General features: G+C 36.8%; 1 protein-coding gene across 4 annotated transcripts in view; it reads right to left on the bottom strand.

Moving 5' to 3' along the window:
- The window catches only part of MCTP1 (multiple C2 and transmembrane domain containing 1), a gene marked incomplete at both ends in the record, with an annotated part of 533307 nt that overhangs the window by 185016 nt on the left and 335640 nt on the right, over window positions 1–12651 (bottom strand). For all 4 annotated transcript variants that reach the window (XM_080925321.1, XM_080925322.1, XM_080925323.1 and 1 more), the window contains one exon: window positions 9840–9933. In XM_080925321.1, coding sequence (XP_080781447.1) covers window positions 9840–9933 — 94 coding nt within the window. The remainder of the gene's footprint in view (window positions 1–9839; window positions 9934–12651) is intronic.

Genomic DNA, 12651 nt, shown 5'->3' with positions numbered 1-12651 from the left:
CTGAGCATGATTTTTTTCTTTTTTTAAACAGATACTCTCTGTATTTACATTTGAAATGTTATCCCTTTCCCCCACCCTACTCTCATCACCCCTCCCCCTCCACTTGTCTCCAAGAAGGTGCACTCACTCCCGATCTCCCTCTCCATCTTGGCATTCCCCTACATTAGGAAACTGCTCTCACTAGACCAAAGGCCTCTTCTCACATTGATATCAGACACTGCTATCTTCTGCTACATATGCAACTGGAGCCATAGGTCTCTCAATGTGTGCTCAATGGTTGGTGTTTTAGTCCCTGGTAGTTGTGGAGGGTTTGGTTGGTTGATAATGTTCTGTCCATGAGGTTGCACACCCTTTCAGCTTCTTCAGTTCTTTCTCTAGCTCCTTCATTGGGGATCCTGTGTTCAGTCTCACAGTTAGCTGCAAGCATACTTAACTGTGTCTGTATGACTCTGGCAGATCCTCTGAGGAGACATCCATATCTGGTTCCTGACAGTAAGCAGTTCTTGGCATCAGCAATAGTGCTTGGCCTTGGTGGCTGCATACGGGGTTGATCCCAAGGTGAGGCAGCCTCTAAATGATCTTTTCTTCAATCCCTGCTTCTCTCTATTTGACCTTGTATTTCCTCCCATGAGTGTTTTGTTCTCCCTTCTAAGAAGGACTGAGGCATCCACATTTGGCCTTCCTTCTTTTTGAGCTTCATAAAGTCTGTGAATTGTTTCTTTGATATTCAGGGATTTCTTGGGCTAATATCTGCTTATCAGTGACTACATACCACGTGTGTTCCTTTGTGACTGGGTTACCTCACTCAGGATGATAGTCTCTAGTTCTATCCATTTGCCTGGGAATTTTATAAAGTCATTGTTTCTAATAGTTGGGTAGTACTCCACTGTGTAAATGTACCACACTTTCTGTATTCATTCCTCTGTTGAAGGACATCTGTGTTGTTTCCAGTTTCTGGCTATTATAAATAAGGCTATTATGAATATGGTGGAGCATGTGTCCTGGTTACATGTTAGAGCATCTTTGGGGTATATGCCCAGGAGTGGAATAGCTGGGTTTTCAGGTAGTGCTATGTCCAATTTTCTGAGGAACCGCCAGACTAATTTTCAGAGTGGTTGTACCACTGAGCATGAATTCTAACCATTTTGTAGACTCTATTCCTGAAGTACACAGAGGCCTTGAAGCCCAGAGTGATATTCCTAGGCTCTCTTGAAGCTAGAGATACATACATATGTATACATACATACATACATGTATATATACATATATACGCATATACATATGTCTATGTGTGTGTGATTATGTTGTGTGAATCATGTGTACATAACTAAGATTGGCTACTAGAACTCAGTTAACCGTAACCATGTAGAGTTCATCTTATTTTTGAGAACAATAGGTATGAGTGAAATTAACCCTTATCAGTTTCTTTGAAACTTGTTAATGTGGTAGGAGAAATCACTTCTCACTCTTCCATAAGACATCAATCCTAATCTCTACAGAACAAGAACAGAGTCTGTGTTCTGAGGTCCTTTCTGCCCTGCTAAGTCTCTCTGACTCACTTAATGCTCTAAATTAAATCCCCTTCTGATTAAATTTTGCTTATATATTATGGTTTTCTATTTCATTTTATGAGTTTTCTATATGTGTGAATGTATGTCAGTGTCTATGTTTTATTTTGCTTTTTCTTTTGCTCTTTTTTTCTGTTTGTTTTATCCTATTCAGGTGTCTTTGTATCATCATCATCATCATCGATGCATGTTTGTTTTCTAATGAGAGAAAGAAGAAAGAATGGAGGGAAGGAAGGAAGAAAAGAAAAGAAAAAACAAAAAGAAAAAAAGAAAAGAGTACAGGCTTGGTGGGTATGGGAATCTAGGAGAATTTGGAGGACAGAAACCTTAATTACAATGTACTGTAATAAAACAAATCTGTTTTTAATAAAATAAAAGAGATTTACCAGAAAGAAGGTTCTTTGGACATGAACCTTGGCAGCTACTACTTGGCTAGCTTCTGTCTATATTTTCCCCAGGATAGAGCTTTGAATTATAAAACAATGAGATTTCTCATGCCCCCACTCCTGCCCCCACTCTGCCCACCAGTGTCTGTCTTCTGTAGTGTAGTTATCTACTGGCCTTAACATAAGGACCCAGATGTACATGGTTGCTCTTCTGTTTATGAGCTGGAGTGTGTGTGGGGTGGTGGTGGTAGTGGTAGTGGTGTAGTGTGTATGTATGTGTGTGTGTGAGTGCATGTATGTGTGGTGTGTGTGGGGGGTATGTGTGTGTGTGTGTGTGTGTGTGTGTGTGTGTGTGTGTGTGTGTGAGAGGGGGGGGAGGGAGGGAGGGAGAATCAGACAAAGAAACAGAGATAGAGCAGAGAGAATTAATTAGCTACTTTTACAATCTCTCTACTGTTCAGTTTTCGAAATTATAAAAACCTGGGGTAGCAATAATTTTATTCATGTTATTGTGAGATTCATTCTTATAACCTTTATGCCAAATTCAAATCTTACACGATAATACAAATCTTACATGATAGAGCCTCAAAAATTTTAGTTAGTATTATTGCTATTAGTATCATTATCTTGAATCAATTTACATCAATATAAATCCCAAGATTAAAGTATATTTCAGCTGAAAATGCATCGTAGTCAGTCTGTCAATGTTCTTTGTGACGAGTAGCTTTGACAAGTATTGTTCTCAACATTTGACTTTCATTCACAATAACAAGGAATAATAAATGTATAATTCATTTTTCTAGTGCTTAAACCCAGCTCTAAGCCTCAAGTATTTTTTTGTATTTTCTACCATAAAGCAAAAAAAAAATCTCCATTTTTAACCATGTAAGACATTAGAGTTATATTTTGATATTTATTTTATTGAGTAAACTATATTATTTCAGTCTGTAAATACATACACATACCACAAACATTAACAATATAAAGTAATATAGCAACATATATGTGTATATATTCAAATATATATATATATATATATACAGAGAGAGAGACATAAAATATTTATACAAATATGTATATATACATATATACACAGAGAGACACTTAAAATATTTATATTTTTTGTATATGTATTTTAGTCTTATATAAATGAATCAACATGCTCTTCTAGCAAGTTTGATAAGCAAGCAGTCAATTATGTCGTCAAAGTTATTAGTAAATAAACAGTGTGGACCTAAGACAGAGAGATGGATTCTCCTCACAGTACCCCACTAACATCAATCCTTAAATCACTCTCTTGGGCTCGACTTTTCAGTGATTTAGGATTCTAACTATAGGATTATACATCTCAAGTGTTTCTATAGTAAATGGTTCTCCCACCCTCAGAAACTCTCATAAATTCAGATCTTCTCTGCAGTGTTTCTTAGACCCATTGTTCTAAGAAGTGAATGTCTTATTCATATAGCTTAGAGTAACAGAAATGTAAAGACTAGTTTAATTTAAAATGATCGCAGCATCTACAGACTTGCTCAGCACTGAGGGAGATCCTGAGGCTTTTTTTTTTTTTTTTTTTTTTTTCTCAAAGGATCATTTTGTAATCTTGGTTGCACAGAACTGGATTAATTATTTTATAGTATTTCTCTTTCCTTCCTTTTCCATTGATAGGGGACCACCACCACTTTCTCAGCACAGAGTCGTTCACCTCTAGAGCATATCAAACCCAATTATTAATCTCTTTGTGATCACACCTATTCTTTCAGAGCAGACTCTCTTAACCACGTGACCAGCATATGAATCACACATGATTTCTCTAATTCATCTGAAACACTGGTTTAGACACAGGCTAGTCCAGCATTCATGCTGAATTATGCCTTTCCTTTATGTTTTTAACATATTTGATAAGAATGGATGAGTGGTTAAGGAGTATTTTCCAATTTCTGCATTTACAACCCGAATTTTTAAAAATACAATAGTAAAAGAGAGCAAGTTTTCTGGTGGGTAAATGTGTAACATAAAGGGGTGTGAAAGGCCAAGCAGCTGCTGTCTCTGTGAAGCTTTTGTTGACTAGTTTCATTCTTAGCAAATATCTGAAGGACATTAATGCATTTATCTCACGTGAGTTTGCACATATGGATATTCTCTAAATTATGCATATTATCATAACAAGAATGCCAATTTTAGATGCTTTATGAACTACATAAATATTTAATCGAAGTATACTGCTAAAAACTTATATGTTATATTAAAAAGCAAATGGAGACCTTAACTTATATCATTGAGATAAAGCATACTTTGGGAACAGTTCGTTTTTTAGTGATATTTATTTTTTGTTTCAACAGATATAATCTTAAAATAGTAAATATTGCCAATGCCTTCATGTATCTTCCTTTAGCTGTGAGCTATTTTACTCTAGCCTTTTATCTGGTCCATTCAATGGAATGATGTAGATTTTAAAGGCTGCATATTTTCTCTTCTTCCAACACAGATTTTAACTAATGGTCATAAAATATAAGATTATGCTTATGGGAAACCCTCAGTATTATTACATGACAATAGTAACTACTGGTACATGCTGCTCCCATGCCACAGAAGAAGCAACCTGGCTCCTCCTTTCAACAAGACAACAGGATTTAGAAAGGCATTTAGTGCAACAACTACATATGTTTTGTACAATTTGCTAAACAAACTCACAAGTTATTTTTAAGGAGAGTATAGTATTTAAAGACAGTCTAGTATATATAATATATGCATATTATATACATTGTATATACCTGCATAGTACTATTTCTCCAACTTGTACATTATAAATATGTACACCCACATGCTACTATTTCTCCAACTCTTCATAACACTTCCCAGAAACTGACTTGCTTTTTCTTCTCTACAGCCTGCTTTTTATTTTCTTTTTTGGAATAGACCCATAATGTTCAGGGAAAATACCAAGAATAATAAATCCCAATCTCTACATAAAATATACCTTCATGACACACTCAAGCTGGAAATCACAGGAACCAATAAAAATGCAGGCAGCCACTGATAATGAGGTCAGAAATACAAATAAATTTACTTTTAATGAAGACTGGAGGCACAGTAATCAAAGTGTTAAAATTCATTTCATGCATATCTCATTTGCTTCTTAGCTGATATTTACCACGCAATTCTGTGAGAAAGTAGAGGCCTAAGATGCTCCAGATAAATGGCTCAATTAATTGTACAGAGGTAGACCTCTTTGAGCTGAGCCAGAGCTGTGAGCTCTTTATTAAAAGCACTATTCTGTAGCCCCTAACCTTGTTCCTTGACTCCTCTCTGGTTTCCAATTTAAACAAGTCCCCATGTGGCCTGCTCTAAAGGGCTTTGTCTCCCTGTCATTGTTAAGAGAGCGGAGGCATCCAGGAAGTGTGAAATCAGACCTCATGAGTTGAACGGTTCCCCAGGGAACGCAGGGCTGTGCAGAAGGTCAAAGTCATGGGCCGGACCATCTAAAAGTGTCTGATCGCCAGTCTGTGACACAGCAAGCTGGGGGTGGGGGCTAGACTGAAGAGGACTGCAATTGAACACATCTTAATTAAAGCCCACAGACAGCAAAACAAAATGTTTTCTAGGCAGCCTGTCAAATGGGGCTTAAATTTAGCTCTGCTAATGAATCTGAGTTGCTCACTGTTATTTTGTAAGATAATAAGACTCTCATCACAGAGGCTGATAAAAAAAAAAAAAAACTGTAGCATGTCTTTTTCTGCTGTTCTGTTACTTAAATATTTTTCAACAATGAAGACAGTTTTCCAAAAGGAAAACATGAAAAAAGTCTATGCAAATACAGGGGGCACTAAACATTTCTCTTTAATAACTACTTGTTTTCTACGAGGCTGACATGCTACAAGTCTTTTATGAATAGTTTAGTTTAGGGGGAAATGTTCAATTAATGGGATGATTTCACCGACTATGAATCATAAATCCTCTCTCATTCTCCTCCTTCTATTACTTCTTGAAAAAGATGGTACATTCATTTGCAAAATCAGTTCACCTGGGATAGGACAGTTTTGTGTGGGCACGCTTTAACATAGTGGCAAGGTTGAGCAGCTTCTCAAAGGTTCATAGTTCTCCCATATCACCATTTCTAAAGCTGACCGGCTGGTCTCCCTAGAGAGGCTGTGACCTCTTCCTCAGGAGAAAAACAAGACACAGAAAAAAAAAAAAAAAAAAAACCCACAGACTATAATATCCAAAACTCCTACAACCCTGGTAAAATGAGGAGGGGGTGAGGAACCATCACAGCCCAGGGCAAAGCAGAGAGAAGGGCTACTGAGCAGAACTCACAACCTGGAACATGTAGGAGGAGGAAGGGCTTTGAAACTTGAAAGAACTCATCACCAGATCACTAAATCTCCTTTAAAGAAAGCACCACTCAATACAGAAGACATGAAATGCTCTGTTGCAAGTAGAAATTAGGCCCTACTTAGGACAAAGAATAATCAATAGTTAGAAAAGTACTATTTCATTTATCCCTCCCCCCTTTCACACACACACACACACACACACACACACACACACACACACACACACACACACACACACACACTCTTCAGTTGGCCTTTCTGGTCTCATAATCTAGCCAGTTTTAGGAAACATGAGATTTCCTGTTGGAAAGATTATTCTCCAGTGAACAGGACCAGGCAGCTTCTAGTTTTGCTTTGATGATACAGAGATACAGTAACCTCTCACTGGGTAGCTGATGGTGAGTACATTGTACTTAGAAGTATTTTCAGTTACTCAAACTTTTTTGCTGAAAGGAATTTAGTGTACCAAGGTTTCAAATCCTAGTGCCACTTTCTCAGGCTGTGAAAAGCCTGTTCACAATTTGACTGAAATTTCAATCCACTCTTGTGCTGTGTTCAATGTGCATATGTGTGGGAGTTGTAAATTGAGGCCTTAACCACCAGAGTTAATCTCTTTCTTAAATCTGTATTAACCTTAATGATTTGAAGTGCACTGGCCAACACTGGGCTATTGAGACAGAAGAAAAAACTCCCCGTGACTATCAATAGTTTATTAGGGGCTTAACTGAAGTGACCTACTGTAGTCCTGTTCTGCTGAACAAGAGTATAGGCTTTTTGTGGAAAGGGAAGGAATTGAGAGTTTCATTAAAAAGTAATTTGTGCTTTTTACTCACTCATTCAAAGAGAGTCTCAATTGTTCTTTATTCGCACAGAGTTAATACAGTATTACGATGTTTCTCAATGAATGTGTTGTAACAAAAGAAAAATTTTACATTTTGAAAGGAAAAAAATTCTTTGTAATTGTAGTAAGATTGATGGCTACTTTAAAAGATTACAGAATCTTTCTTTCCTGTGCTCATTTAATGTTGGAATACTAATTAAAATTGCATGTAAGTTATGCGACTGTGTGTTGTAATAATTAAAAGCAAATAAAAAACATATGAGGGATGATAGTGTGTAAGTTTGTCTTGTTAGGTTTGTTCAAAAAGAATACAAATGTCTTCTAGCTACAGCTTTATTTGTGGCAGGTCAGAAAACATTACTGGCTTAGCACAGAGAGTTACTCATGGTTTTAAAATCCTCATACAATATTGTAGACCAGCCATTCTCAACCTATGGGTCACAATCCCCTTGGCAAACCTCTATCTCCAAAAATATTTATATTAGAATTCATAAGAGTAGGAAAATCATAGTTATAAAGTAGGAATGAAAATAATTTTATAGTTGGGGGTTACCATAGCATAAAGAATTGCACTAAAGGGTCCTAAAATTAGGAAGGTTGAGAACCACTGCTCTAAATGAATGCTCTGCTGAAGACTTGAAGATGGAAAAAAACCATTTAATCCTGTCTCTTTACTTTTGTTTCACATTAGGAAGAGCCTGGCTGTGAACTAAGATGGACCTCAACTTTTCAAAATTCTATATATAAAAGACAAATCACATGAAGAGCTTGTTTGCACCCAAAATTGTTTATACTTTCAAAATCAAGATTATTTTAATTTATAGTGCATCCAGATTTTTTTTTTTACTTAAACAAAAGGCCCGTAATTTTTGTCACCATCACAAATGTCATAAAAACCACAGAAGGTCAAAGGGTGAACAAGGTCAAAGACTAAATTATCCATTTGCCCCTGAATAGTTCAACATCTCTCTTGCTCAATCCAGAGACCATTAGATTATAAGGTCAGCATGGAATGAGCAATCGTTAGATTTATATCCTTAAAACTGAAAGAAAAAAATTGAGATTCAGTTATTCAGGAGTCCTCAAATTAATGTTCACTTTATCAAATAAAATTATATTTCATTGAATCTCCAGTGGAAAGGCTATTGTTACTCACATTGACTTATACAGAACCATTAGGAAAGAAATATCTCTATTTTTTCCAACTTTGAAAGTACATGTACTTTAACTTCCATAGTGGCATACAGGCCAAGTAGGTTAACCTAGTTTGCATATTCATGAGGCTTTAAAATCAATGACATCTTCTAAGAGGAGGCAAACTCATACAACTGCATTCAGCTTGAATAATGCCAGGCAGTAAGCATTGGAAATAGAGGGAATATGAATCACGCCATAAGAAATTATTGTGCAGATTAATTCCCTGATAACTATACAGAAACCAAGTTTTAAGAAAGAACACGAATAAACTCGCTATTCACAAGTTGTTTACTACTAACAGTCAAGGTAGCTCACACTCGGAGATTATAGCTCCCCTAGTCCCAGTATTCTCAGCCTTCCATTCATGTTTTTTAAAGTGCTTTTGTTTTCAAAAAGATGAGTTGAGGATCACCTTTGCAAAGAAATGATAAATTTTTATTTATTCCTGCCACATAGTATACTCATTTGATGATATACGAATATTACAATTTTAAATATTGCTATTTTGGAACAAACCTCTGCTGCTTAATTTCAAAGGAATTATCTTTTTATCTGTATTCAGTTCTACTGAATGAATTAAAGAAGGGCAGAGATTTGCAGACAGTTGGATGGTAAGAGGAGTATAGTGTTTGCTCAAATAAGTCTATAGGGGTCATTGTACTTATCATTTAGAATCGTGTGCTTATTACTACACATAATAAGCCACTGTTTTCTAGCACAGTGAAGTTTCCACGGAACTGATAAGTCAGTTCTATCATACAATCTGATGTAAGATAGATAACTCAATAGTCCCATGAACATCTCTCAGATCCTTACTGAATCACATGACAGACCAGCGACCACAGCCACAAAGTACTTAACTGCAGCTACATGAGCCATGGTCTCATTTGTTACTATGTTGAACACACAGTGATAGAGAAGACTTAAGACTGGTTTACTGTTTTTCCACATCTATGTTCTGGGTGAAAAACTAACATATAGGCCAAGTTTAGATACATAATTATTTTTGTATTGTGCTAAAGAGTTTGTGCAACTGGAAGATTGTAGCAGCAACCCAAATAAGAGACATTCATAGTAATTACTGAGAACTCCATCACTGACCTTTTCAGTGAGTGATGCAACAGATTCCATGTGTGTTTGACATACAAGTGTTTGTGCTCTGAGAGAAGCTAGTGACAACCGGCAGGAGACGGGTCTGTGTTGTTCAGTGTGCAGAAATAAGAATCCCTGGACATAGCAATCCTGCTACATTGATTAAACTTTGGAAGGGCAACAGTTCAGAAGTTATTTTGACTTTTGTTGTTTATTTTTAGTGTATCACACTGTTTGAAATATAGAACTGTGTAGGGAACTGAGGATTGATTATCAAGTCTTTTGTGAGATCAACTCTGAACCTACTTAAACCATTGACTTCAATGATTCTTGCAGATAAAAATCAGAGCTGGATTATTCGGCTGCACAGACACAGCCCACTTTTTGGTATATACAATAAGATAATTACATCATTTCCTACCTGTGACATCTGCAGCCATCAAACCTTCTGCTCTGATGACTTTCACCTGGAGAAATCCCACATCTTTAAGGTTGCTAAATATCCTCAGTGGGCTCTGAAAAACACAAGCATGGGCATTAGGGGGAAAAAAAAGAAGCCTCAAAAATATGTTTAGAAAACACTATGTTTTCTAAGCATGCTGTCTCAGGAGTCAAAGACTCATTTGTGTTTTTCCAAAGCAAATTATAGTTTCTGTGTCAGGAATGTGCACATATCATGTGTACCTGAGGACACACACACACAATCATGTAATTAGTGATAAATAACAAAAATATGACAAGTACTACCTATAAATAGCACTCAGTAGATGCTGAGCAATGAGTTACGAAGCAGATCTTTCCAATGGCTTCTCTCAATTTCTTTTATTAAAGCACCTCAGAAAAACCCTTTCATCTATAGATTTGATAGTTTGAAGATTATAATAAGTAATATGAACTTTTAACTGCTTGGTTACATGGCACTTTTCAGACATGGGGAGTTATTGGGAAAGTTAATACTAAAATTATTTTTTTCTATTATTTTATTCTTAGTGTTTAGATGAGGGACAAATTATGCAAAGGCTGCTAATAGTTATTTCAAAGATACATAGCTTTCTAAAACTTTTAAGGAAGAACTTTTAAAAATAAACCAAGTTAAAAAATAAATTCAAAGGTGATGAGGAACTTTTCTTAAGTTTATATTTGTAGTTGCTGTAATGTATAGAACTGTGAAAGTTTTGATAGAACCAGATGGTTAAAGCTATTTCACTTCAAAAATTGGCTACGATATCTTAGTAAGCATAATGCCTGTAGGGACCTAAGGAGGAAAGCTATCATAAAATGACCTAGAACTCTAAAGAATGAGTAAACGCAACAGAATTCCCAAACACTGGCACACATCTTGTTTGCATTTCCTTTGGTAAGGCTACTGCCTCTAATGAGCATGTTAAAGATACTCAATTCCTCACCTCCTTGAAAATGTTTTACCAGTACACAGTTTAGTATGCTTTTGCATAAATACGTATAGATCAAATGTTGCTAGTATAAAAGCAGTCTCATTAATGTATTGTTCATGTAGGGCACACACACACCAAAGCTTCTATAATACAAACTTAATCAGTCCTGGATGGCCAGTCACTATTTACGTTGAAGCTATGCCCTTGGTATCTGAGAGGAAGAAAGACAGATAAATGTGTAATCTCATAGCATGTCTTTCTAAAAACAGTGCTAAGTACAAAGATTACCTCAATCTCTGTTATAAACAACTGTTTATCACCAAAACTGTGTTTAAAAGGCTCATTTGGCTAGATTTAGTTCATATACACTTGTGTCTCTCTAAGTCCCTAAAAACCAAATGTTTATCAATGGGGACTTGAGGTAGCAGGACTGAGGTTTCCAGGAAACACTAAGTCCCACAGCACTGATAAAGTTGGCCAGGATCTTATCTCAGAGTTCACTTAATATATTAAACCCTGTAAGGATTCTTCCCTAAAGATGGGAAATAGTGTCATTGGACAGGTTTGGCACTTTAATTTTTCCAGGGGTGATTCAAACCAAATTTCATTGTGACTAAAACAAATGTCAGCAGCCAGAGTCGTTTTGCTCTGTGATGCTGATGGGACAGTCATAGCCACACCGACTGGGCCTTCAGCTCTTAGTCCCAGGTTCACACTGAGAGGGAGGAGGGGGAGGGATTGGAGTCTGAAGGTTTCATTCTCCAAGTCACCTGACATTTGACAATTTATGAAATTCCTGTTTAGGCCAGTAACATATAGATCATAACAAGAACTCAAAGAAGAAGCAAATAAATATTAGTTTTAAAAATTAATTTTATGAAAAGCTTTATAAAGGGTTATTCCCACATAGTTATTTATGGATATTTTAGGAGGCCTCAAAACCTGTACGGCTTTTGAAGCTAGAAATTTCCATAGCACAGAAATCCATGATTTGCTGTGAATCCTTTCAGCCCTCAATAGATGGGAAAAGATTGAAATGCTCTGGAGAGGAGCCTCTTTATTTTTTTAATGAAAGGCTGTATAATATATTTTCTCTATGGCTGCAGCAGCTGTCAGAGAGAGCATCGCGGTTCGGCTCTATTACAGGAGAGGCAATACCCCATCCTATGGCACAGAGATGCTCTGAGGGGCCAGAGCTGATTGACAGCTTGTCACCATGACGTCTTATTCCATCTCTGTTATGGAGAAAATTAATGTCACAGCACCAGCCTTATGACTTGCTGTCATCTTAGAGCCGTTCACCTTTTATCAACGTTCTAAATAACATTTCAAGCCCAGCGTCTCACGGTGGACAATCCGGTCAAGGGACATTAAATCAGATGACTGTGAAATGTCATAATAAAAATGGAATGCTAACAACTTCTTCTCTAAACCAGCTCCTCTGGTTTTTAAACTGTGACAAGGAGGAGCAGGGGTTCAGCAAACCCGTGCTGAAAAGGTCAAACAGCAGCTCTTGGACTACTACCCATTACTACCCACCCCTGCTGACCTTCCCTCTTCCCCTCCCTGCAAAGGCGAAAAGAACAAGAAAATGGAATTAGCCACCTTTTCAGAATGTGCTGATCAAATAGTAGCACACACAGGAATGTCTGTTTAATTTGTGGGGTTTCCCTGCTGAGCAATGACAAGATTCTCTAGAACCACTGAATATCAGAGTGGGGCAATTCATTCCTTTCTCTACCCTGACCAGTACCAAATCTAAATGAAGTCAAATTCTTAAGTTTAACCTCAACTTTAAATATACATGCACCATGCATGAATACACACACACACACACAC

This window comes from Micromys minutus (genome assembly GCF_963924665.1).
Source record: "Micromys minutus genome assembly, chromosome: 11".
In the NCBI taxonomy this organism is placed as follows: Eukaryota; Metazoa; Chordata; class Mammalia; order Rodentia; family Muridae; genus Micromys; species Micromys minutus.
The sequence above is the reverse complement of the archived record's forward strand: the minus strand, read 5'-3'. Positions and strand labels throughout refer to the sequence as shown.